The following is a 27,093-nucleotide window of genomic DNA, read 5'->3' as shown; positions in this document are numbered from 1 at the left end:
GAGACAGCATACCAGTAGAAACTGAGGAGAAATAGGCACTGAGTAAGTCAGCCTTTCCTCAGTCATTTGTCACCAGGTCTCCTTTTTCACTGAGCAATGAGGCCTCCCCTACTTCGCCTTTCTTTTGCTGCCAATTCACTTACAGTTACCTTTCCTGCTGACTTTCACGTCTTTTGCAAGTTTCCACTCCAGCTGTGCTTTGGGTTTTCCCGACTCACCTTTTCACACATTGCAAAGGACCATCCATGTGCTCTAAGGAGGCTGTCCTTGAAGGTTAGCCAGCTCTCCTGGGACCCTGTGTGCTCCAGGGCAGTTTCCTGTGACATCCTGCCAAACAGGTAGGTCCCTGACTGCACTAAGATATGGTCTTCTGACTACCTCATCTAACAGTTCTTCCTCATTTGTGAGTAAGAAGTCCAACAGAGGCTTTCTGGCTTTCCCCTAGTCCATTAATTGTTTACCTGCGTCAAAAAATTGTCTTCCATATGTCCTAGACATGTCCTGCTTTGCTGTACCCAGCTGTTTTCTTGCTGCACCAGATACTGAGGTGGTAAAAGCCACCCAAGAGTAGCAGGACATGTGACTGTGAGGCTTTCCCCAGCTGCCTGAAGGTGTCATTGGCCTCCTCTTCTTGAGCAGCAGATGTGTAGCAGACATGTAGCTACACCACCTCTTGTGCCACAGAGGGAGTGTGAGAGCCTCCCCTAGCCTGCTGTCCCACATGCATACCTCTTCTGCATACCCACACGCATACTTCTTCTGTCCCTTGTGACTTCTCTGCTCTTCAGTCTATAGTAGACCTCCCCCTCCATACCTACTCCAAACTCCTCCTTCCCAGTTTAGCAGGTGTTTGCAAAGACACTCTTGCCTCATGTTCTGGGTTTGGGCCGGGAAAGGGTTAATTTTTTTTTTCTTTTTCTTTTTTTTTCTTTTTCGAGGGAAGCTGAAAGGGACACGGCTCAGGCAGCTGACCCAGCCTGGCCAATGGCTATTCTATACCATGGGGCTCATGCTCAGGGTATATCTCGGGGGAGCAGCCGGGGGAGGGGTTCGCTTCGGTGATCGGGAGCGGGCGGTGCGTCGCGTTTCGCGTGCAGTCGGTTCGTATTGTTTTCGCGTTTCTACGTTCAGAGTTGTTTACCCTGTTTTTTTTTCCTTTTCCTGACATTGTTCTATTAAATTATCCTTATCCCAACCTACTGGTCTCGCCCCTCTCGTTCTGATTTTTCTCCTCCCATCCTGCCGGAGGGAGGAGTTGAGCGAGCGGCAGCGTGGTAGCTCAGCCGCCGGCTGAGCTAAACCACGACAGTCCTTTTTGGCGCCCAACGTGGGGCACGGAGGGTTGGGATAACGACAGAGCCAAATTTGTTATACGTGTTTATTGCGTTAATAGTGATTGATCATAATGTTGTTCTGGTTGCTGTTGTGGTGGTTTTCCGCAATTCCCTACATGCCGTATGTACTGTTTGTGATGATGCTTATGACGGTTGGGAGATGGCTCAGGGCCCTCCTGGCGCTGTACGGGATAACGAGGGCTTATGGTCCGGTCATGGCGCTGGCCACGCGGCTGGGCTGCTCCGTGTACGCGGCATTGGCATCGTGCCCGTATCTCGGGCGCCACTTCCCGGAATTTTTTGGTAATCGCGCCCAACCGGCGGGGGAGGCCGGGGAGTCGGGGGACGATCCCGTCCACCGGCCCTTCAGCCCGCCCTTCTCGTTCGGGCCGGGTACAACAGCCTTTGAGGATTTTGAATGTCCCGGGGGTGTGCTAGGCAGCATGGTCCTACTGCTGCTTGTCTGGAACGGGTTTCAGGTCCTGTCTGGGGTTAAAGAATTACTCAAAAAACTCAAGAGATGTGCCCCAAGGCAGGACAGTTACAAGTGGCACGGTGTGTGGGAAGACATGGGGAAATTCCTAGAACAGTGGGCACCTCAAGTGTTTTGGGAATTCACCCCCGAACAAGTACAGAGCCCTGACAAACTGATAGAGCAATTGGGAAAAGTGTGCTGTTGCCCTGGCAATTCCAGGGACACACAGCTCGCTGCAGTGTGCTGGGGCCTGGCCCATGCCTACCGAGTGGCCGTGTCTAATACTGTTCAGCACCCTCAAAGTGGGGAGGAGGTCCCTGAATCTGGTAAGAGCATGACAGATGCTGCAGCTGAGCTGGGGAACCCACCTGTTCCCCTGTCAGTGGCCCCTGTACAGAAAAGAAAGTGCCTAAAGAAAACAGCTCACTTAGTAAGGGATGAAAATGAACCAGGGCCATCACAAAAACAGGAGGAAGAGGTAGAACCCACATATGAGACGGTGATCATCCGATCACTATTGCAAGACAAGCTGCGAGATATGCAAAAGGATTTTAGCTGCCTTCCAAACGAGAACATTGTTACCTGGCTGCTCCGGTGCTGGGATAACGGGGCCAATGGCCTGGAACTAGATAGCAGGGAAGCTCTGGTTTTTCCTGCGTGACCACGGAGAGGACATGAGGAAGTGGGATGGGAAGCCTACCTCAACCCTAAGGGCACGGGTACAGGAGCTGAAAGGAAAAACAGTCATAAAAGGGGATTCTTCCAGGAAAAGTGTTGCTTCGGTCTCCAGTGGGCAGCGCCCCAGCCAGTATAGAAGGGCTGACTCCATCTCTGATCCTCTTGAAGGCACCTCTAATTTGTTCGTACAGAAGGACTGTGATGAATACAGTGACCAGGACTAGAGGGGCCCTGCCTCCAGCCAGGGGGAGGAGAGGGATAACAGGATTTATTGGACAGTATGGATTCAATGGCCTGGCACATCAGACCCACAGCAATATAAGGCTTTAGTGGACACCAGTGCACAATGCACCCTAATGCCTTCACACCATAAAGGGGCAGAACCCATTTGTATTTCGGGAGTTACAGGGGGATCCCAACAGCTGACTGTGGTGGAAGCTGAAATGAGCCTAACTGGGAATGACCGGCAAACACACCGTGTTGTTACTGGTCCAGAGGCCCCGTGCGTCCTGGGCATAGACTACCTCAGGAGGGGGTACTTCAGGGACCCAAAAGGGTATCGGTGGGCTTTCGGTGTAGCTGCTGTGCAGATGGAGGAAATTGAACAGTTGTCTGCCTTGCCTGGTCTCTCGGAGGACCCTTCTGTTGTGGGATTGCTGAGAGTTAAAGAACAACAGGTTCCAATTTCTACCACGACGGTGCACCGGCGGCAATACCGCACCAACCGAGACTCTCTGGTTCCCATCCATCAGTTGATTCGCCAACTGGAGAGTCAAGGGGTGATCAGTAAAACTCATTCCCCCTTCAACAGTCCCATATGGCCAGTGCGGAAGCCCAACGGGGAGTGGAGATTAACAATAGACTATCGTGGCCTGAATGAAGTTACACTGCCGCTGAGTGCCGCTGTGCCAGATATGCTAGAACTCCAATACGAACTGGAGTCAAAGGCAGCCAAGTGGTACGCCACAGTTGACATCGCTAATGCATTTTTCTCAATCCCTTTGGCACCAGAGTGCAGGCCACAGTTCGCTTTTAGCTGGAGGGGTGTTCAGTACACCTGGAATCGACTGCCCCAGGGGTGGAAACACAGCCCCACCATTTGCCATGGGCTGATTCAAAATGCACTGGAACAGGGTGAGGCTCCGGAACACCTGCAGTACATCGATGACATTATCATATGGGGTAACACAGCCAAAGAAGTTTTGGAGAAAGGGAAGAAAATAGTTCGGATCCTTCTGAAGGCTGGTTTCGCCATAAAACGAAGTAAAGTCAAGGGACCTGCACAGGAGATCCAGTTCTTAGGAATAAAATGGCAGGATGGGCGTCGCCACATTCCGGTGGAAGTGATCAACAAAATAGCAGCTATGTCTCCACCAACTACTAAGAAAGAAACGCAAGCCTTCCTAGGTGTCGTGGGGTTTTCGAGAATGCGCATTCGAAGTTACAGCCTAATTGTGAGCCCTCTTTACCAGGTGACTCGGAAGAAGAACAATTTTAAATGGGGACCTGAGCAACAACAAGCCTTTGAACAAATTAAACAGGAGATTGTCCATGCGGTAGCCCTTGGGCCAGTCCGAGAAGGACAAGATGTAAAAAACGTTCTCTACACTGCAGCCGGGGAGAATGGCCCTGCTTGGAGCCTTTGGCAGAAAGCACCAGGGGAGACTCGAGGTCAACCACTTGGGTTTTGGAGTTGAGGATACAGAGGATCCGAAGCCCGCTACACTCCAACTGAAAAAGAGATACTGGCAGCATATGAAGGAGTCCGAGCTGCTTCAGAAGTGGTTGGTACTGAAACGCAGCTCCTCCTGGCACCCCGACGGCCAGTGCTGGGTTGGATGTTCAAAGGAAGGATCCCCTCCACGCATCATGCAACTGATGCTACGTGGAGTAAGTGGGTTGCACTCATCACACAAAGGGCCCGAATAGGAAACCCCAGTCGCCCGGGAATCTTGGAAGTCATCACAAACTGTCCTGAAGGTAAAGATTTTGAAATGTTACCAGGGGAGAAAGTATCACGTGCTGAGGAGGCCCCACCATATAATAAACTCTCAGAGAGTGAAAAACGGTGTGCTCTGTTCACAGATGGGTCCTGCCGCATTGTAGGGAAACATCGGAAGTGGAAAGCAGCTGTGTGGAGCCCTATGCGACGAGTTGCAGAAGCTACTGAAGGAGAAGGTGAATTGAGTCAGTTTGCAGAGGTAAAAGCCATCCAGCTGGCCTTAGATATTGCTGAGCGAGAAAAGTGGCCAATACTGTACCTCTATACTGACTCGTGGATGGTGGCAAATGCTTTGTGGGGGTGGATTCAGCAGTGGAAGCAGAACAACTGGCAACGCAGAGGCAAACCCATCTGGGCTGCTCCATTGTGGCAAGACATTGCTGCACGGATTGAAAAGCTAGTTGTGAAGGTACGGCACGTGGATGCTCATGTACCCAAGAGTCGAGCAACTAAAGAACACCAAAACAACCAACAAGTGGATCAGGCTGCTAGGATTAAAATTGCTCAGGTGGATCTAGACTGGCAGCATAAAGGTGAAAAATTTTTAGCTCGGTGGGCCCATGATACGTCAGGCCATCAAGGAAGGGATGCCACATACATAGAGTGTTGCCCTCTATGTCAACAAACGGCTAGAATGCATGGAGCTCCACCTGGCAAGTGATGACGATAGAACCGAGTGCCTGTGGGCCAGGGTGAAAGGAAGGGTAGGAGACTTTACAGTGGGGGTGTGCTACAGACCACCCAATCAGGAGGACCAAGTGGATGAGGCCCTACATAGGCAGACAGGAGTTGCTGCTCAATCACAAGCCCTGGTCCTCATGGGGGATTTTAACACCCTGATATCAGTTGGAAAAACAACACAGCGGGGAACAAGCAATCCAGGGGATTCCTGGAATGCATTAATGATAACTTCCTTATCCAAGTGATAGAGGAACCAATGAGGAGAGGTGCCATGTTAGACCTCGTTCTCGTCAATAGGGAAGGGCTGGTAGGTAATGTTGAACTCATGGGTAGCCTTGGCTGCAGTGACCATGAGATGGTGGAGTTTGAGATCCTAAGGGCAGCTAAGAGGGGGAAGCTCAGCAAGCTTGAAACCCTCAATTTCAGAAGAGCTGACTTTCGCCGCTTCAGGAACCTCCTTGGTAGTGTGCCATGGGATAAAGCCCTGGAGGGACTGGGAGCCCAAGATTGCTGGTTGACTTTCAAGGATCATCTCCTCCAAGTTCAAAGGCATTGCATCCCTAAAAGGAAGAAATCGGGCAAAACCACCAGGAGATCTATATGGATAAACAAAGAAGTCCTGGCTAAAATCAAATACAAAAGGGGAATACACAAAGCATGGAAGCAGGGACTGGTAGCCTGGGATGAGTACAAGGAAGTTGCTCGTGTACTCAGAGACCGGGTTAGAAAAGCTAAGGCCCTGACAGAGTCAAATCTGGCCAGCCATATTAGAAATAACAGAAAAGGATTTTATAGGTATGTGAGAGAAAAAAGAACGAGAGAGAATGTGGGGCCTCTCCAGAAGGATACGGATGACCTGGTTGCTGAGGACGTGGAGAAGGCTGAAATATTCAACAACTTTTTTGCCTCAGTCTTCACTGGCAACCACTCGAACCACACCACCCAAATCAAAGAGGATGTTGGCTGGGTCTGGGAGAGTGAAGAACCACCCAGGGTAGGAGTAGATCAGGTCTGGGAACACCTAGAGAACCTGAAGGTGCACAAGTCCATGGGACCTGATGAGATATATCCACGGGTCCTGAAGGAACTGGTGGCTGCAATTGCTAGGCCACTAGCCATCATATTTGAGAGGTCGTGGCAGTCTGCTGAGGTTCCTACAGATTGGAAAAGGGCCAACATAACCCCCATCTTTAAAAAAGGGACCAAGGACAATCCGGGAAACTACAGACCAGTCAGCCTTACCTCTGTGCCAGGTAAAATCATGGAACAGATACTCCTGGGAGCTGTACTAAGGCACATAGAAAATAACCAAGTGGTTGGTGACAGCCAACATGGCTTCACTAGGGGCAAGTCATGCCTGACTATTTTAGTGGCCTTCTACAACAAAGCTACAGCTCTGGTTGACGTGGGTAAAGCAATGGATGTCATTTTCCTGGGCTTGTGCAAGGCGTTTGACACTGTCCCACATGACATCCTTGTCTCTAAAATGGAGAGACACGGATTTGACAGATGGACCACTCGGTGGATAAAGAACTGGCTGGCTGGTCGCACTCAAAGAGTCATGGTCAATGGTTCAATGTCTACATGGAAACCAGTGTCAAGTGGTGTTCCTCAGGGGTCTGTTCTGGGTCCAGTGCTGTTTAACATCTTTGTCAGCGACATGGATGATGGCATTGAGTGCACCCTCAGTAAGTTTGCCGATGACACCAAGTTGTGTGGTGCCGTGGACTCACTTGAGGGAAGAGATGCCATCCATAGGGACCTTGATAGGCTTGAGAAATGGGCCAGTGCTAACTGCATGAGCTTCAGCAAGTCAAAATGCAAGGTCCTTCACCTGGGTCGGGCCAATCCCAGGCACAAACACAAACGGGGCACAGAGTGGGTTGAGAGTAGCCTTGAAGAGAAGGATTTGGGGGTGTTTATAGATGAGAAGCTCAACATGAGCCAGCAGTGCGCTCATGCGGCCCAGAAGGCCAACCGCATCCTGGGATGTATCAAGAGAAGCGTGGTCAGCAGGTCAAGAGAGGTGATTCTCCCCCTTTACTCTGCTCTTGTGAGACCTCACCTTGAATACTGCGTCCAGTTCTGGTGTCCCCACCATAAGAGAGACATAGATTTTTTGGAGCGTGTTCAGAGGAGGGCCACAAAGATGATCCAGAGGCTAGAGAACCTCTGCTACGAGGACAGGTTGCGGGAGCTGGGATTGTTCAGCCTTGAAAAGAGAAGACTTCAGGGGGACCTAATAGCTGCCTTCCAATACCTGAAGGGAACCTACAGGAAGGCTGGGGAGGGACTTGTTACAAGAGTGTCCACTGATAGGACAAGGGGAAATGGGTTTAAGTTGAAGGAGAACAGATTTAGATTAGATCTCAGGAAGAAATTCTTCAGTACAAGGGTGGTGAGACTTTGGAATAGATTGCCCAGAGAAGTTGTGGATGCCCCTCCCTGGAGGTGTTCAAGGCCAGGTTGGATAGAGCCTTGAGTAGCCTGATCTACTTGAGAGGCGTCCCTGCCCATGACAGGGAGGTTGGATTAGATGATCTCTAAGGTCCCTTCCACTTGAGGGCACACTGCAAATAGGATAGGTGTGGAAGAATTCATCCTTCTTGGCTTCCCAGGCATGTGGCATTTCCAGATCTGCCTTGCGGTGGTCTTTGCACTGACATACTCCCTGACAGTAACAGGCAATGCATCCATCATCGCCCTTGTGAGGATGAACAGCAACCTCCATACCCCAATGTACTTCTTCCTGTGTAATCTCTCCTTTCTGGAGATCTGGTACACTATGGGCATTGTTCCCAAGGCCATAGGAGTCATGCTGGGGACTAGCCAGACCATCTCCTTCAGTGTCTGCATCCTCCAGTTGTTCTTCCTTCTCTCTCTAGGCTCCACGGAGTGTTTTCTCCTGCCTGTCATGGCCTATGACCGCTAATTAGCCATATGCTACCCCCTGAGTTACAGCTCCCTCATGAACAATGTCCTCTCTGCTCGGCTGGCACTCAGCTCCTGGCTGGGAGGCTTTCTGGCCATCTCACTGCTGGCCTTTCTGACATCCAGGCTGATGTTCTGTGGGTCACATGTCATAAACCATTTCCTCTGCAAGACAGATTCCTGCCTTGCCCTCTCCTGCAGTGACATATGGCACACGGAGTTAGTGATCTTCATTGTCTCCATAATTGTTGTGGTGGCCTCCTGTGTGGTTACCCTGGTATCCTACATGTATATCACTTCTTCCATGGTAAGAATCCAGTCAGCCCATGGCCAGAAAAAGGCCTTTTCCACTTGCTCTGCCCATCTCAGCATCATCACAATTTGGTATGGCTCCACTATGTTCCTATACGTTAAAGTATCAGCTGAGAACTCGCTGGATCGGAACAAACTTGTGATTACCTTCATGCAGTTGTAACTTTGTTGAACCCCTTCATTTACACACTCAGGAGCAAAGAAATGAAGCAAGTTGTGGGGTGGGCTTTCCGAAAAAATGAAGTGGCCTTTCAAAGGGCCTCAGGGGGACCCAACAGATTCATCCCCTCCCTCCCTTCTGACCTGTAAAATTCCTCACCAAAGTGTAAGTGCACCTGGTCTTCACAGATAGTGAGAAGTCACCAGTGATGTGGCACTAGTAAGAGAATCTCACCCACACTGCAGCCATCTTAGGCTGGGCTGAGCCTTGATTTTAGACATCCCACCTCCCCCTCTTCACTCCTGAGTAGACTCAGAATGTCTGACAGGGCTCGAAAGACCAGAGCTTGGAAAGGGTCACAAACTCCGTCCAGAAACAGTTCTCAGACAGAACACTGGAGGAGTGGTCCCCCCACAGATTTGTATTCCAGTTTGCCAAGTGCTCCATTTTGTCAGGGATTTGCCTGGATCCCCTAAACAGTTCCCAGCAGCTGGCTCATTGCTTTAGGAAATGGGCATGTCTTTCTCTGTTCAGTCTGACATTTTCAAGATGCATCTATGCCCCATTCCTGGGGCTGTTTCATTGAATCATGCAATGGTCCAAGATAAAATCTGGCAATGTCTGATATCTCTACCTAGAGCCATTATCCCTTGCATAAGACAGACAACAAATTTTACGCTCCCCTTCACTCCCTCTCGCCAGTATCTGAATTTAATTTTAGTTTTTAATTTAAAATATGCAAATTGCTATGCTTCATGCTAGCAGTGTCAGGGCACTTCCATCTCTAAAACCCCACATCAATTTGTTGTTTTTCCACCCACTTGGACGTTGTTGTGGAAACACTTTAATGTGGTTGGCAAAGTCCCCAAACTGCAGATCTGTGAAATGCCGGCTGGGTAGTGAGTCTCTCTTTATTCTTACTGGGAGGACATGATCACTTCCAAAGGGCACTTGCTTTTCCCCTTCTGACTTTCATTCCAGAACAGATGAATCATGTTCTCAAAGCTCTTCTTTCTGCACACTGACAGTGAAGGGAGTCCATGTGACCACTTCCTAAGGAGAAGGTATCAACAGGGCAGATAGACATTTATGAACTGTGTGGAACTGTATCGCCAGAGTGTAGAGCTCTCCAGGTGAGATGATTGAGTCCAAAAGAACGACTAGTCGTCCCTTCTGGAAACAGAGATGCTTTTTGAGGCAATTCTCATGTTTCCATCGGTCCTGGGTACTTGGCCCTTAGACCTGCAGCCAGGCCCAGGCACCAGAGCCCAAGGACAGGCTGATGCCCATCCTTGTCAGCTGTGCTCTCTTTCTCAGTGACATTTGGGAAAATCCCTGGGACAGCCCACTGAGGCTGCAGAAAGAGACTGAGCTTGGATCTGTCCTGAGGTAGCCAGCGCTGCTTGTCATTCCTTGCTTTTGGGAAAGAATTGTGTTTGTGGAGTGTTGAAGCCCTCTGCAGCCCTGGAGAGCAACCAAAAGGAAGACCTGAAATGTTCAGGGGACCCAAGACACAGTGAACTGCAGGACATCAAAGGCAGTTATCAATTCCTCATCAATGCTGCCTGGAGCCCTCTGAGATAAATATGCGCATGCAAAGTCTCCAGCAGGGCTGACAGAGCAGACTCATGGAACATTTCCATCCTGGAACAGCAGTAGGACAACAACCATGTACCCTAGGCTTTATCAGGTGCAGTGAATGATGCTTCATGAGCAAGAGACTCCACTTCATAGGGTGGGATCCAGCTAGAAGGTCAGCACCCTCCAGCTGAGCTTTCACATGCAGTTCTAGGTGGGATTGCCTGAGAACAGGTCCCCAGAAACATTCCTGTTGCCCATGGCAGGAAACAAGACCACCTGAGATGTGATAACCAGCTGTTGGACAGAGAAACCAGCATGGACTCAGGGACATAGGGGTTCCTTCTACTGAGCACTGGTGATTTCCCTGAGAATGAGAAGAGACATGATAAAGACTGGGACCACTCTCTGGCAGTGGATAAATGCAGGAAAGAGTTTGAACAGAGAATCTTGTTCAGTATCTGGCTGGTGGGTCTTTTTTACTTTCTGATGTGCAGATGCAGGACAAAGAAGGGCTCTTCCCTCCTTGGGCTCCTATGGCCACATAGCAAAACCACAGGAACAGTTGTGCCTCCTAGCAAAAGCCTCATTCTCCAGCTGTGGCCATCACTGGAGGCACAGGGAAAGGGACCAAGAAGACAAGCTGACAGGTTACTTGCCCTGAGCACTCACTCCAGTGTACCAGCTATTTTAAGCAGAGGGCATTTACAAGCCTGGTTTGGCTTGTTTATGGTGTAGCCTCACATGGGTCTGCCCCAAGTCAGGTGTCTTGGACTCTTTTCATCATCAAAGTCCCTGGGTCTAGAGGCAGCTGTAACAGTCATGCTGGCATGTGCTTCACAGCAGCACAGGCTGGGCAGGCAGAGGCCCAGCCTCACCACAGCGCCCAGGTGTTGCTGCTGGGCAGGCTGAGCTCAGGGCTACATGCAAGCAGTGGCAGGGAGGGAACTGCTCCTCAGAGCAGCCCCCATGTTTCTGAGCAGTGCTTCAAGCTGTGGGCACCAGTGTGGGCTCAGTGCACAGAAATAGGCAGCGCTGTCCTGGAGCTCAGCATCCCGCACATGCAGCACCACCTGGGAGTCCTCTGCAGACAGCACGGAGGAGAATCTCCCTGAATCCTCGCGAGCGCTGGACCTGGTCACCCACAGCAGCATGTGAGGGGACTGGTTTGGGAGCTGCTGGTACCAGAAAATGTAGGAATTGGAATAGCTGGTGGAGAAATTGCAGTGCAGAGTTGCACTGTGTCCCACCTGAATGGTCATTTCTGCTGGGAACTGGAGCACAGAGTCCTTCTGGGCATGACCTGTGTCGTGGTTTTTGGACTAAGCGTCGAGACAAGAACCGAGAGGGACCACTCACCAACCATGGTCCCGGGCAAAACATGACTCAGGCTTTCTTCTTAAAACAAAACAATTTATTAACAGTTACTGAACAAGAGACACAGGGAATGAAACCAGTTACTTGAGAGGAGAAAAGAGAAAACAAGGCCAGATCTTAAACACAACAACCTCCCCACCCCCCTATTTTCTTTCGTTCCCGGCTCTACCTCCCCCCCAGCGGCGCAGGGGGACAGGGAATGGGGGGTGCAGGTCAGTTCATCCATGTTGTTACTGCCGCTCCTTTCTTAAAGGAGGAGGAGTCTTTACACCATTTTTCCCTTGCTTCGGTGGATCCCCTACTCACGAGGAAAACGTCCCCAAACTTTTCCAGCGTAAGTCCTGCCCGCAGGATTGCCATCCTTCCCCATGGATTGTACCAGTTCGGGCTTTACCAGTCTCGGCCTCTTAGGGAGCTGCTGCCACTCGAGTCGGCGTGGGTCGTCCCACGGATTCCAGATGCCTCCACGACCTCGTCGTGCATTCCATGCCCCATTATCAACAGTACCTGGTCGTGCATCCCCTGCTCCACGATCTCTCCTGGGCTCAGGCATCTCTTTTCCGACGTGGGTTTCTCCACGGGCCACGAGTGGGTCTCTGCTCCGCCGAGCACACCCTGGCTGCAGGGGGCCGCCTGCCATCTTCACACCGATTGCAAGGGAAGCCTCAGCTCCAGTACACCTCCTCCTGCTCCATCTTGGCTGACCCGGTCGTTGTGGTTGTTTTCTCTTAGATCTTAATCCCCTCTAGAGGAGCTCAGCCCGGCGGGCACCCCGGGAGCGAGGCGCTTCCCAAGCCCCCCATGCGGCTCCCCCGGCGCCATCTTGAGCACATGGCGCCGGCCCGGGCCCAGGCAGCCACCCAGCCAGGAGCGAGGGCAGCGCCCTCCTGCTCTCTCCTCGTTCCTGAGCAAAAAGCCCTTTCCCGCCCCTTTGTCCCAACTTAAATAGGGCCATTCGCAGAGGCGCTGATTTGGCTCAACCCCCCCGAGGGGGGATGGGACTCAGATCTGGTGGCACAGGGAGCAAATCCCCTCTCCTGCCACCAGAACACCCCCCCCCCCCGCCATCAAACTATCACAACCTGTAAAGCCAGAAAGAGCTTTCAGCTTTGCTCGGCTGTCTACCTGTCCATCTATCACTTCATCAACTTGCTTACTGTTCCCACTTTCCATCTCACTTTTCCCAGCCTCTGAAAGGCTGAATTACTTGTCCCTGCACACTTCTTTCTGCAGGACGATGCCACTCCTCGCTCCCCAGGTCATCCTGCTTTTCAGCCATGCTCACTGGACTTTCCTTCCACGGATTCTCTCCATATCTGCCTCTGAGCTATGTTAATGGCTGATCTCTCCTTCAGCAGCAGAAGACATGAGCTGTTCCTCTCCCGCCTCTGACCGTATCTTCTTGCTGTAAAACTTCCTCTATATGACACACGTCATCTTCTCCCATTGCCCTGTCCTTGTATGGCATTTCAGGTCTTCCTGCATCGACTCAGCCTTCTCTGTTTGTCCTCCAAGATTTATGACCATCCCTGCAGAGATTGGCAGCATTGTGTCCAACACATCTAGGAGAGAAGCTCTTATCTGCCGCATCACTCCGTTCCCTAACATTTTTCCCTCTTTCAGGCTTCATCTCTATTAGCAGCATCCTCAGGAAAGCTGATGAACCTGCACATTTAAGGTGAGGTCTTAGTCCTCTTTTGATGTCAATTACTCCTGACATCTCCCAGATTATTCGACGTACTCATCTGCAGCCCCTGCTCTTCCAGATCCTCCAGGGAGTCAGGACTCACAGCTCCTCCCTTCCACCACCAGCTGCACAAACCCTTGCCTCATTCTCCCCAGTCTGAAAGTCACATCTCACCAAAGTCAGCCAGTACCACCAGGGCTGCCAGCAAAATCAGGACCATGTTGCGCTCTCTGTACACAGGGTGCCCAGGGACCTGCCAGCATGAGGGACCCGATGCTTGCAACTGTACCTCCTCTGACTCTGCCAGATCAAAGAGGCCTCCAAAGCACAGCCCAGAGGGTGGAGCCAAACTCTCTCCCTGCTGCTCCTTATAGGCTTCTTTGGGTCTTTCCCCCAATCTCTATCACAGGAAGGCTCTCTATAGAGGTATTGAACTCATGCTTCAAGTACTGTCCATCAGAGGGAGAAGCATCCCTTGCAAACTTCTCCTGACATCAACCACCTAGTCAGCTGCACAGACCTGCACTCAGCTCTGCAGGAGATGGAGAATGCAACCCTGCACCCACCCATGTCCACCCTGTCCCTGGCTCTGTCTGGATGGAGACAGGACCAGGCACACACTGAAGTGCTTGCACCCAAGTTTTGCACACTCTCTCCCTTTGCCTCTGGCGATACACGAGGCACCTGGAGAGAAACATCTCTGCAAAGAGCATCTGCTGCAGAAAGCAGCCACACAGGGACAGACACACTCCCTCCTTCTGGCAGGGGGAGGACATGGCAACTCCGTCTTCTGGCAGGGGGAGGACATGGCAACACAGCTCCGTTGTGCAGGCAGTCCCTCTGTGTCCCTTCACCTGCCCACATTACCCACAATCTCCAGCTGCTTGTCCCACCCTAGGACCCAGAACCCCAATACCCAGGCAAGCAAAAGGGCTACTTGCTTTGAATGTATTTGGCTGTCTGTTGCCTGGAGCAGGGCTCCTCTGCCACTGCTCACCCAGGGTCCTTGGCTCACACACTTGGCAGGGACAGCAGGAAGCAGGTTATTGTGAGCTCCCATTCACAACCCAGCTCCCAGCAGGCCTTCGGGGTCCTGTTTTTCAGTCAAGGTCATGACAGCAGGACAATGGGCTGCCTTCTGCTCCCCAATGACTGAAAACCTGCCAGGAGTTCCCTTGTAATACAACTGGAGCTGCCACAACAGTCCCCAGCTGAGGCAGGGAAGGTGGCTGAGCCTTTCTTCTCTGCCTCACAACCCTGTGAACATGGACTGTCACAGCTGTGTCAGCTCCTACAGCCACCCAGGCCTCCCTGGGCACTGGGCTTTGCTCAGCATTCCATGCCCAGAGGCCTCCTTCCACCTCTCAGCCAACTCAGACCTTCAGCCCTGGAGGGCAACTTGGCAGATCTCTCTGTGGCTCACCCTGAGCTCTGAACTTGAGGCTCAGATGAGTCTTTCAGCAAGTGCCCAGCAAAAGCATCTGTCCTGGAATTCACCTCAACGCCAAATTCTCTCAATCTGAAGTCAAGGGGAATCCTGTGCAATAAGCTCTATGTCCCAAACACCAGCCAATGTGTGTCTGTGACAGGTGTCTGTGACCATCAGTATCTCCTTCTCCTGTTGGTGCAGAGGTGGAACTGCTGGCTCTACAGGATGTCTTTCCAAGGGCACCAGAAACATCTTGGAATTGGACTGGAGAGCTGGAGAATTCAGTTTGCAATAGTGTTTCTGAGCCTATTTACAAAGTTACCAGCAAGGAAGAACTTCTGGTTGTGGTTTCCAAGCCACGGCTTCTGCCAGCACTGACTCAGTTGGGTCTTTCTGTTCTAGCAGTGCCCGGCTGCGCTAGTGGGTGAAAGAGATCCCCAGCCCCTGCCCGGTGAGCAGCGGCAATGCCCGGTCCGTGCGGCAGGACCGAGCCTGGAGCCGCCGAGGGGGGAACTCCCGGGGCTGCGGGGCCCCGTCGGTGCCGGTGCCGACGGCAGAAGCGGGGCCGGGGCCGGGCGGGGCCGGGCGGGGCGAGGCGGCCCCGGCGGGCGGAGCGGCAGCGCCCCCTGGCGGGCCCGGCCGGGGCTGCCCCCCCGCCCCCGACACAGCCGCCCGGCCCCGCCCGCCGCGGTTCGTGCCCGGCCGCAGCCCCGGCTCCTCTCCCCGTGTCTCCCAGCGCGCAGTAATACACCGCCGCGTCCCCGCGCCGGGGCCGGGCGAGCCACAGGGCGCTGGACCGGCGGTCTGGCAACACCGACAGCCGCCCCGGCGGCTCCGGCACCTCCTTGGACCCTTTGTGACCGAGCGCGAGGAATGCGGGGCCCCGGCCCGGGAGCTGCCGGTACCAGTGGATGACCTCACTGCTCTGTATGTTGGGGTGTGAGCAGTTGATGCTGATGCCGGTGCCCTCGGTGGTCTCTGCCGACGGCTCCTGCTGCACCTGGGCTCTGCCCGCAGCCACTGCCGAGAAAGGAGAAGGAAAGGCCAAAGATCACCAAAGATCACCCAGCTCTGATGGCTCCTTTCCCAGATAAATCGTTAGGAAAAGTGACAGTGAGACAGAGCTGGAATGGAATGAATGGAGACATGTGGCCATCAACAGGGGTGGAGGGTGATCCCGGTGTGAGTGTGTGGAGCAAGGGGTAAAGGCTGGGAAGGAAACTGAAATTGATTCGTGCAGAGAACGAACGTCAGGTGCATGGATTGATGGACGGAGGGAGGGATGGAGGGAGGGAGAGGAGAGAGGATTGTCTGGTGTGTTATAGTGAGGGATGGAAGAAAGGAAAGGCGGACGGGAGAGGGCAGAAAGGAAAACGACAGGGAAGAGTTTGCAGAGGCTCCCCCGGGGAATACCCTGGCACGGCCCCGGCCCCATGCAGCCCCCGCCAGCCCCGCGCACCCAGCAGCACCGCGGCCAGCCCCGCCAGCCCCGCGCCCCGGCACCGCCGCATCCCGCCGCTCCGCCGCCCGCGCCTCGCTGCCCCCCGCCAGCCCCGGCTCTCTGCTCCGGCACCGCCGCCTCCTCTCCGCCGCCTCCTCTCCTCTCCGCCGCCGCCAGCTCCGCCCCGGGGCTGAGCCCTGCGCCGGCGCCGCTCGGGGCTCGCCCGGGCTCCCGCTGCTCAGCGGCTCTGCACGGGCACCACTTGCTCGCCCGGCAAATGCCCTCGGCCCGGCCCGCAGCAAGAAGCAGCCTGCACAGCGCCAGCTGCACACGGGACAGCTGCAGGGCCTTGGCCCAGGACATGGAGCCGCTTCCCAGAGCCGGCTCCGAGCTCGGGGGCTGCCAACAGCAGCCGCTCCTTTCCTGCCCACGGGAGGAATTGACCTTGATTATGGGAACAATCAATAGATGCTTCTGGGGTAGACTTATGGGAGATGGTCTGAGGCTGCCCACTTCTTGTTATGTCTCAGCAGAGCCCTACACCAGGGAAACATTTCTAGTCACTTACCCCAGGAACTGGCTCCCTGGGGCCCATGGTTCCCCAAAACCAGTGAGCGTGGCAGTGAATACGCAGCCTCATAATCGGCCTGGAGAGCACCAGCTAGCGATTTTCTTATCACATCAGAACTATACAGAGCTTTTTGACTCATGTGTTACCCTCCAAACTGTTCGCTCTTTCCTGAAACCATCATGGCCTTTTTAAAACTCGAGGCCATGGATATTGCTTTCCAGAGCTTACCTTTCTCATAGGCTTCCTAATGTGTTTTCTGGAGAATGTCCCTCATTTCAGCATCCAAAGAGAGGTCTATATGAGTCCTCAAGTCTTCCCCAGGTAATGGCAGCAGCTGTAGCTGCTCCAGCTAATTTGCTGTACCAGATATATTTTTTCCACGTAGTCCATCTCTTGCTTTGCCAAAGTCCCTGTCAATGAGCTGAAGAGAAAACCTTATTTCCTCCACAAATTTGTTAAAAGGATATTTCCAGAGCACATCCTGATACAGTGGTTGCCAGCAAGTGCCATCCCAGAGAATATTCTCAGGCATAACAGCCAGCAAGCGGTTGGCATTTGTCAGTCGGTGAGCAGTTGCAAGTGAGCTGGCTGTGCTGCATCAGAGCAGGTGAAAGGGAGATAGACAGGATTTCCTCTGGCAGCTTGAAGAGCCCCAGACCCAACTGCAGTGGAGAAGCAGGCAGCTTCTTCCCCTAGTATTAAGGTAAGTGAAACCTCTGGGCCAGGTGAAAGGAAGGGAAAGATAGAAGGAAAAGAAAATTCAGAATTTTCAGACTATTTCAGAATCCAATAAATAGAACAGTACAGAACAGAATAGAAAGAAGGGAATATTTTCAGTTTAAAGGGACCTACATGAACATTTAGTCCAACAGCCTGACAGATTCAAGGCTGAACAAAAATTAAAGCATGCTCTCAAGGGCATTGTTCAAATACCTCACAAACGCTGACAGGCACGGGGCATGAATCACCTCTCCAGGAAGCTTGTTCAAGTGGCTGACCATTTCCTTTCTAAAGAAATGCTTCCTAATATTAAGTTTGAAGCTCCCCTGATGCAGCTTTCCACCATTCCCACGTGCCCTAGCACTGGATGCCAGGAAGAAGAGATCAGCATCTCCCTCTCCACTTCCCCTCCTCAGTAAACTGTAGAGAGCAATGAGGTCATCCCCCAGCCTCTATTTCTCCAAACTAAGCAAACTCAAAATCCTTAGCAGCTCCTCATAGAACATAACTTCCAGCCATTTCACCAGCTTAGTTGCTCTCCTCTCAATGCGTTCAAGGACCTTCACATCCTTAAATTGTGATGCCAGCACTGCACGCAGTGCCCAAGGTGAGGCCGCACTAACACTAAATACAGCGAAACAATCACCTCTTTTGACCGGCTGGTTGTATTGAGCCTGCTGCCAACCAGCACCCCCAGATCCCTTTCTGCAGGGCTTTTAAATTTCATTGTGTTAGTCTTAGCGCAGTGCTCCAGTCTCTCTAGATCCCCTTGCAGGGCCTCTTTGTCCCTCGAGAGAGCCAACAGCACCTCCCAGTTTGTTCTCATCAGCCAAATTGCTCCTGGTGCATTATACTCCTGCATCGAGATCATTGTGAAAAGTAGTGAACAGAAATGGCCTCACAATTGAGCCCTGAGGAACACCACTGGTGGCCGGTCACCACCCAGATGCAGCCCCATTTGCTACAACATCCGTCAGCTTCTTCAGTGCGCTGGTATGAATGCCATCTAGCCCCACGGACTTGTGAACATCCAGGTGGTACAACTGGTCCCTTCTGCTTCAGTGTCCACAAATCGGAAGTCACTGTTCCTGCATTCGAGGTACTCTGACTCAGAGAACTGAATAGCCCAAGGTCTTTCAGCGTTCTTAAAGACTGAAGTAAAAAAAGCCTTGAATGCCTCTCCTATTTCTTCATCCCTCTTAGCCATGTGACCATCTTCAACAAGTATCCATATAAAGTTTTCCTTGGATCTCCTCGTGCCACTAACATACTTCAAAAAGCCTTTCTTGTTGTCTGACACCACACTGGCCATGGTCAATTGAAACTGAGCTTTGGACTTTTGTGTCTTCTCCCTGCATATGCGAACCACAACTCTGCAATCTTCCTCCAAAGCCTGACCTTCCTTTGGAAATTGTACAATTTCTTTTTCCTCTTGAGTTCCATGAGGTCTTCTGCCCCACATCTTACCTCACAACAAAATGGAGTTGCCTGCTCCTGTGCTTTTAAAAGGTGGTACTTGAAAACTGACCACCTCTTGTAGACTTCTAAAAACAGAGTCCCCAAAAGCCTTTCTAGGAAGTCACCATGATGGGCTGTCTCGCTTAAGTGCCTGTACACTAATGCACGCAGTATGGAGAATAAACACGAGGAGTTAGAGATCTGTGTGCAGTTGCAGGGCTACGATCACACTGGGATCACAGAGACAGAGTGGGATGGCTTCTGTGACTGGCATGTTGGAAGGGAGGGATAGAGGCTGTTTCAGAAGGACAGACTGCGAAGATGAGTAGGGGGACTTTCCCTTCATTTGAGAGAGCAGTTGGAGTGCATGGAGCTCTGCCTAGAGATGGCTGAAGTGCCTACTGAGAGCTTGTGGGTAAGCATTAAAGAGATCCCAGGTAAGGGTGACATTGTAGTGAGTGTCTGCTATAGGCTGCCTGGCCTGGAAGGTCCAGCAGATGAGAATCTCTACAGGCAGATAGGAGCAGCCTCACATTCACAGGTCCCGGTTCCCATAAGGAACTTCAACAATTGAGATATCCGGTAGAGGAACAAGACAGGAGAACATAAGCCAGTCAGGAGTTATCTGGGATGCATGGATGACAACTTCATCACCTAAGTGACAGAGATTAAACTAAGACAGGTTTTCTGCTGGAACTCCAACATACCAAGAAGAATGAGCTTTTTGACAATGGGAAGATCAAAGGCAGCCTGAGCTGCAGTGACCATGAAATGGTGGAGGTGAGGATCCCAAGGGGAGCAAGAAGGATAAATAGCAAGCTCACAGCCTGGGCCTTTAGGTCAGCAGACTTTGGTGTTTTTAGAGATCTGCTCAGAAATGTCCTGAGAGATAAAGCTCTGGAAGCAACAAGGGCTTAAGAAATCTGATGAACAGTCAAGGACCACCTCCTCCAAACTCAAGAGCAGTCCATGCCAATTAGCAGAAAGTCAGGCAAGCATGCCAGGAGGCCTGCAGAGATGAACAAGGAGCTCCTGGCAAAACCAAAACACAAGAAGGAAGAGTACAGAAGGTGGCAGCAAGGACGGGTAACCTGGGAGGAACACACAGGCACTGTCCAAGCATGCAGGGGTGAAGTTCGGAAAGCCAAAGCCCAACTGGAACTGAATCTGGTCAGCCATGTCAAAGGCAAGAAGAAGGGCTTCTGTAAGGACACAGAGGACAAAAGGAAGGCTAGGGGAAATGTGGTGCCACTGCTGAAAGAGTGGGCCTTCTCTGATGCTGCACAGCCTGGTTACACAGGACGTGGAGAGGCTGAGGTGCTGAATGCCTTCTTTACCTCAGCCTTTACAAGCAAGATCAATCTTTAGGAATCCTACGTCCTTGAGAGCAGGAGCAAGGGAGATGTATCCTTGGTGGAAGAGGGAAAGTTCAGGGAATACTTAAGCAAACTGGAGGCTTCCCTTAGTATTGTTACATCTTGTAGGCAATGGTAATTCTGTTTTTTTGGAAGTCAAATATTTTCTTCTGATCAGCTGTGTGCCGTGCCAAGAAGTGATTTTTTTCCTTTCACATATTGTGCTGTCCATCCCATAATACCCCAATAGCAGAAGAGGGCCCACATAACTTTGATTTTCAGCAGCAATGCAAAAATGGGGGAAATAACCTTTGCAGCCCTCCATACCCATAGCTTGGGGAAGGCTGCTCAGTTTCACGGGTGAAAGACTTAAAGAGTCAATGAAACCCCACAGTGCAGCCCACCTGCGCCCTGCAAGTTGCCACTGGAATGAGGTGGGAGGGAGGGAAAGAGAAAGACATGGCACGTCCTCACGCAAGGAAGCCCTCGGGTGACCAGCCAAGGATTGCAGGGCTGGGAGCAGCTGGGCCCCTTCCTGTCAGTGCAGCCACTGGCAACCCCACCAGTGTGCCCCAGGACAGCATCACTCACCTGCGCTGCAGCCATGCGGCACTCGAGCTGAGTCTCCTGCCAGCACTGTCACATTCCTGCCCCAGAAATCCTGGAGCCTCTCAATCCCAACACTCAGAAGAAGCTTCCATGGGGGAAGGGTATGGCATAAACCAGGAAATGAAAAGGCGGCATTAGGAAAACAAGCTCTCAGCCCGTGTCATTAGCTGGGAGGTTTTCCGTTCATCATGAGCAACTTAGAAAATTGTCCCTTCCGTAGAAGCTACCTCTGGGCCTGGGGCAGGTCAGGGCCACTACAAAAGCCAGCCCAACCCCTCGTTCTCTCATCCACTTCTCTCGCTTCCACCTTGGGAACCAGGTGAGTCTGAAGCCCTTTCCCCATGTGGCTTTCTGCTCATGCAGATGTGCACTCCTCCGTCCTATGATGGGTCATGGTGAAGGTCTTCCTCAGAGAATGTCAGGAAATGGCTGAGGGAGCTTTTCTTTTTAAGAGACAGGCAGTAGTCTCTTTGGGCCTGATGATGCTCTGCATTTCCTTGCAAAGAGTATGTGGAACTTGGCTGAGGTTGTCCTTCTCTGAAAAGTTTGGCAGCAGCCTCTTGGGCCTGGGTGATGCTTGCAGCACTGTGTCTGGTAACCGTTTTGCCTCTCTGCACAGTTTCCAACTCATGGCTCAGCAGGTGCCTTTGACATGTTTGTGGTGGAGTGACAGACTCCTGGCAGACTCTGCTCACATGTTCCTGTGCTCTGCTTCCTCCCTGCTTCTCTCCCAGGTGCCTCTGCAGCCCAGAGACATGTCCTGCTACAACCAGTGCCTGCCATGCCAACCCTGTGGCCCAACCCCGCTGGCCAACAGCTGCAATGAGCCCTGTGTCAGGCAGTGCCAGAACTCCACCGTAGTCATTGAGCCTCCTGCTGTAGTGGTGGCCCTGCCCGGCCCCATCCTCAGCTCCTTCCCGCAGAACACTGTTGTGGGCTCCTCCACCTCTGCTGCTGTTGGCAGCATCCTCAGCTGTGATGGAGTGCCCATCAACTCTGGGTCGCTTGACCTCTCCTGCATTGCCAGCCGCTACTGTGGCAGAAGGTGCCCCCCATGCTAAAGCCACCGATGACAGCCTGGACAAGGACCCTCAGCAACCTAGAAGCTGATGCTGGACTGAAGTCAGAGTTCCTGGCCATCACTTTCAGAGAGGCTTAGAATCCTTTGCTGCCCATCCAAAGGAGGACAGCTGGGGCCCTCTGAAAACATGGCCAAAGTTTAACTCCTCAGCCTTGCACTCTCTCCAATCTCTTTCTTGTCTTCTGTTCTTCTGGGCCAAAGACCCTCAATGCCGACATGGGGCATCTACTGGCCCCTCTACCTCTGTATGGCAGACCTGAGGGATCTCCAGAGTGACCAATGGGAGCAGATTTTCAGCAGCTGCTGCTGATGTCCCTGCTCTGGCCTCTTTCTCTACAAGTGAACTTGTTTCCCGCCTCAGAGTCATTAAAGTTTTCTGCATCACAGCCTCTGCCTCCACGGAAACTTTTTCTTGGTGGACATTGTCTCATAGTGCCAAGGGAGAAAGATATTGCCTTTGGTGACTTAGTGTAAGGTGGGGGTACAACCAGAAGAGGAAGGGGAGGGTGAGAGAGTAGAGAAGGGGTCCCTTTCAGTTACTGTCTCACAGGGCTGAGGAAGACATACTCAGCACCTCCCCAGACAGTGAACATCAGGCCCTGTATTCCAGCATCTCTGCTCAGATACCGTCCTTTGGCTTCAGAGGATGTCCTGCAAATGGGGAGGTCATCCACTGCTTTCCCTTAGAGAGGAGCCCACTAGTGCTGGAGGTTCTGGGAGGTCAGCATGTCAGAGCTTGTGAAGAAGAGAATTGCTCCTGCTTTGGAGAGCTATGTGCTAGGTAAAGCAACTCATTCAGAAGATGGCCCCAAATGATGCAACAGTGACAATGGAGTGAGAAAAAGCCTTCAAAACTGCCTCAGATCTTCTTCTCCTCATCCTCCCACTTGTCCCCAGAATGAGGGAATGCCAATTACCTCCCACAGGGATACCCGCAAAGGAGAGCTGTGCTCTCACCCAGGTCTCCAGTCCCCACTCTCTTGATGCCCTAAGTCTCCAGGGAACAATCTGGAGTGTCTTGCCCTCCTGTGGTAGCACCAGGTCACCTCCAGCAGGGTGAGGGACAATGGCAAATCCTGTAAGAAGTTTCACCCTTCTTCCCATTCCTGTTCTGTTCAGAATGCTCGAAGGTCCAGGAAGGGAAGGGAAAAGAAAGCCCTGGCATTGCGGACACGCAAGTGGAATGACTGCATGACATGGGCCAGCCAGGAGAGGGACACACAAAGAGAGTGAGTGGCATGAGACAGCTTTCATGTCCCTGCATCAACTTTGAATACTCCTGTGCCTTTGGGTGGCCAGGTCCCAAAATGTGTGCTGTCAAGATAGAGAAGAGTTTCTGCAATGACATATCTGTGAAACACTGGGACCACACAGATCAGCAGAGAGAAGCACAGACATGTGGACAGCTGGCAAGAGAAAAGGAAGACAAGGGGTCTAAAACGATCAGGAGAGGAGCTGTTTCTTCTTGCTCTCATTTTCATTTCCATCAGTAACAGCATCTAGAGAAAGCAAGTGCAGAACCACCCGTGCAGTCTGAGGTTTCCCAACATTTGTCCGTCATTCAAGAGTAGCTACATGTAGAGAACTGTCGAGGAGGTGAGGGTCTCCTGGGAAGAAGATGAATCTTGTCTCCAGTCAAAGCCAATGCTTACCCAGTGGTTACCTCAGGAAGGCAGCGAGGATGAGATACCCAAATTGCCCGCTGAGACTCATCCTCCTGTGTGTGTGAGAGAGACTCTAAAAACCCACATGTTCCCTCCAAGAGCCTGGAGAGAGCAGAGCTGCCGGAAAAGACTCTGCAAGGGGAACAAAGAGTGAAAGAGGAGGAGAAAACGCTTGTTCTTAGCACCTCTGAAACGTCTGTGCTTGGTCTGCCCTCCTCTAGCAGCGACACGTGACACTCCAGCATGGCTCAAGCTTCAGCCAATTCCTAGATGCAAGGCAAGAAAGGGATTTTCCCTCCTTGGACTAATTTGGCCAGGAAATAAAACACAGGAGCAATCATCTTTCCTGCCAAGAGCCGATCTCTCCAGCAACAGCCATCAGTGAATGCTGAAGGAAGCATGAGATTAAGACAAACAGGTAGGATATTTCCGCTGAGTGTCCACTCCTGTGTCCCAAGTCCCTGGGCCTGGATTTGGCTGAAAAAGTCACACGCATCGATGTCTCAACAGCTTTCCTGCCTGGCACACAGGCTGGGAAGGCAGAGACCCAGCCTAACCACAACCCTCAGCATGATGTTGCCTTCTCCTTTACAGACAGGCTTCATCCCTCCCTTCACAAGACAGGGGCCTCTGCCACTGAAGAAACCACGTTTTCCCTCTCTGCTTCTGCAGCCCCAGAACATGGACTTAGAAGAGTTGAGGGAGCTCTTAGAGCCACACAGGCTTCCCTGGGGACCAGCTGGACAGACAACTCTCCCATCAGCGGGCAGCTTTCAGCTTCAGCAAACCTCAGACCTCTGACCCCTTTAGGCAACATGGCAATTCTCTTTCTGACCGCCTCTGAGACATGACTTGGGCAACCCTTGAACCCCAAATGTGTCTGTGTGTGGCATGTCCAAGCCTTCCTCCTATCTCGGGGACTTCACCTGCATATGAAATTGTTCTGCATTTGGTGTGGAGGGAAATCTTCTCCAATAGCCTCATGGTTTGGAACCTCTGGATAAAGTCTGAAGGTTTCAATGACCTCTACATCATTGTCTCATGTCTGTGTTGAGGTTAAATTCCTGACTCTGCAGAATGTCTTCTGAGTACCAGAAGAGATGCCCTGGAGGAAACTATAGAGAAGCTTTGAAGAATCCCGATGCTGATTCCAATGTTGATGCTTGATGTCAATGCCAACGCTGATTCTGATGACAATGCTTGGTGGCAGGGGAACTACCCCAGGGCCCAGGTCCAGGAGGGGCTGGGTGGGGCAAGGTGGTTCCAGCAAGAAGAGCAGCAGCGCTCCCCGGTAGGCATGGCTGGGGCGGACATGGAGTCATAGAGTCGTAGAATCATAGAATCATAGAAAGGTTTGGGTTGAAAAGGACCTTGAAAGACCATCTAATCCAAACCCCTGCCATGGCCAGGGACATTTCTCACTAGATCAAGTGTGCAATAGCCTCATCTAACCAGACCTGGAACACCTCCAATGACGGGGCATCCACAACTTCTCTAGGCAACTTGTTCCAGAGTCTCATCACCCTTATAAGAAGTTCCTTTTCTCCAATCTAAATCTACCCTCTGTCAATTTAAAACTGTGACCCCTTCTCCTGTCTGTACTGGGACCAATTTAATTTAATGTCCTCATTAATATCATAGACAATGGGAGTGAGTGCACCCTCAGCAAGCTTGAAGATGGCACCAAGCCGAGTTCTGCAGTTGGTACTCTTGAGGGAAGGGAAGCCACACAGAGGGACCTTGACAGGCTGGAGAAGTGTGCCCAGATAAACCTCATGAAGTTCAAGAGGGTCAAGTGCAAGGTCCTGCATCTGGGTTGGGGCAATCTCCAGTATCAACACAAATTGGGGGATGAATTGATTGAGGGCAGCCCTGCGGAGAAGGTCATACAGCTACTGGTGGTTGAAAAACTGGACTGGAGCCAGCAATATGTGCTTGCAGCCCAGAAAGCCAATTGTGTCCTGGGCTGCATCAAAAGAAGGGTGTCCAGCCGGTCAAGGGAGGTGATTCTCCCCTTCTACTCTGCTCAGCTGAGACCCCGCCTGGAGTACTGTGTCCAGTTCTGGGTTGCCTAACAAAGACAGACATAGACCTGTTAAAGCAGGCCCTCGAGGGGAGGGCCACGAAAATGGTCCAAGACTGGAACACGTCTCCCATAAAGAAAGGCTGAGAGAGTTACCTCCTGGTACCTCAGCAGCGCTGGCCACAGCCTTCTGCCACCACTCCTGTGGCTCTGGAGACTGCTCCAGTGCTAAAAGCAGAGGAGGAGATGGACAGCTCAGCAGTGCAGCTCCATGAGCTCTAATGAGCCAGGTTAACTGACAGATGTCAGGGCTTGGCTCAGGCAGTTTGAAATCTCCTCCTGATGCCACCTGCTAATTAATATTAGTTTGGCTTTTAGAAGAGAGGGCATTTATCTCAAGGCAACATCACCAGACCAGCTTCCTCTCTGGTGTCCCAGCCTCAGCATTCGCAGCTGCAGGGCATCTGGCTCAGCCCAGACACACAACCCTTTGCTGCTGTGTGAGCAGGTCAGGGCGGCACCTCTCCCTGCATTGAAGCTGGAACTGGTCCCAGACCTCCACAACCACCCTACAGCGATTGCCAGGGATGGGCTGGATCTTGTCAGACTTCCGAATTACTTAGACGTGTAAAGTGGAGAACCCCTGGAGCGGCAGCAATAGGATGGTCTCTAGCTTTGACTTTGTCTCTCATCCACGGGCTTCCATAACGTTGCGAGGGGCACAGAGGCAGAGAGCTGGCCAGTGGTGCCCTGGTTCTCAGAGTGTGGGGAGAGGCTGTGCTGCCTCCTGAGCATGTGCATCTGTCTGTGCCGGTGGGCGTGTTTGTGGCGGTGTGTTTGCATTCGTATGTTCATTTTCAAATGCACATGTGAGAGTGAGTGTTTGCCAGTGCGCGTGTGAACATGTGGCTTTTCTTTGTGTGTCCGTGTGTGTCTTTTTGTACGGGAGGACGGAGCTCCTGGCCATTCTCTTTCAGAGAGACTGAACATCTCTGGTTCTTTGCAAAGTAAGGCTGGAAGGGATCAGCCTGAAAGCACGGCCCATGTCTGCCTTTGTGTCCTTCTGCTCTCTCTTTTCCCTCTCCTCTGCTTGTTGGCTTCTGATCCCCTGTGGTCTACCCAGGCCAGCCCAGGGGGAGCACCTGCTGGACCTCTCCCTCCTCAGTGCAAGCCAAGGGATGTCCTGCAGGAACCTTGCTACAGCCAAAGGGCACCAAATCCTGTTTGACCCTGGTGCTCGCTTCACAGTGGCTCTGCACTTGGAGTGACTTTGTCTTCGTCCTTTATGGCCTGAAATTCTGCTGCATCCCAGCCTCTTTCTTGGTGTTGTCCTTCCCTCTGTGAACACAATCCCAAGCACTCAGTGAGCAAGGTGTCAGTGTAGGGTGACCAAAACAGAGGCAAAAGGGGATTCTTCACTGTTCACAGAGTATGGGGAGTGTGGGACACAGTGTCGTGGGCCTTTTTAAGGCACTGTTTCTGGGAACTGAAGAAGGCTTCTCCAGAGCCAGTGGCCTGCCTTGCTTT

At 52.1% G+C, this 27,093-nt stretch overlaps 2 protein-coding genes and 1 pseudogene across 2 annotated transcripts; 2 read left to right on the top strand and 1 right to left on the bottom strand.

Annotated features, from left to right (window-relative positions):
- Window positions 1-1,549: 1,549 nt before the first annotated feature.
- Window positions 1,550-8,722, top strand: LOC147527035 (olfactory receptor 6F1-like). Its single transcript, XM_086626347.1, is given in 4 exon segments — window positions 1,550-1,727; window positions 2,983-3,445; window positions 7,751-8,562; window positions 8,565-8,722. Coding segments are annotated over 4 exon segments (1,611 nt in total).
- A 6,301-nt stretch (window positions 8,723-15,023) lies between these two features.
- LOC147527034 (uncharacterized) lies at window positions 15,024-16,155 on the bottom strand. Its single transcript, XM_086626346.1, has 2 exons — window positions 16,104-16,155; window positions 15,024-15,664 (listed from the first exon to the last, which is right to left on the bottom strand). The coding sequence occupies exons 1-2, from the start codon at window positions 16,153-16,155 to the stop codon at window positions 15,024-15,026; spliced, it is 693 nt and encodes a 230-aa protein (XP_086482472.1).
- Window positions 16,156-21,084: 4,929 nt separating this feature from the next.
- LOC147527033 (feather keratin Cos2-3 pseudogene) lies at window positions 21,085-21,859 on the top strand (annotated as a pseudogene).
- The last annotated feature ends 5,234 nt before the right edge of the window (window positions 21,860-27,093 follow it).

This window comes from Tauraco erythrolophus, chromosome 25 (assembly GCF_009769465.1).
Source record: "Tauraco erythrolophus isolate bTauEry1 chromosome 25, bTauEry1.pri, whole genome shotgun sequence".
NCBI lineage: Eukaryota > Metazoa > Chordata > Aves > Musophagiformes > Musophagidae > Tauraco > Tauraco erythrolophus.
The sequence above is the reverse complement of the archived record's forward strand: the minus strand, read 5'-3'. Positions and strand labels throughout refer to the sequence as shown.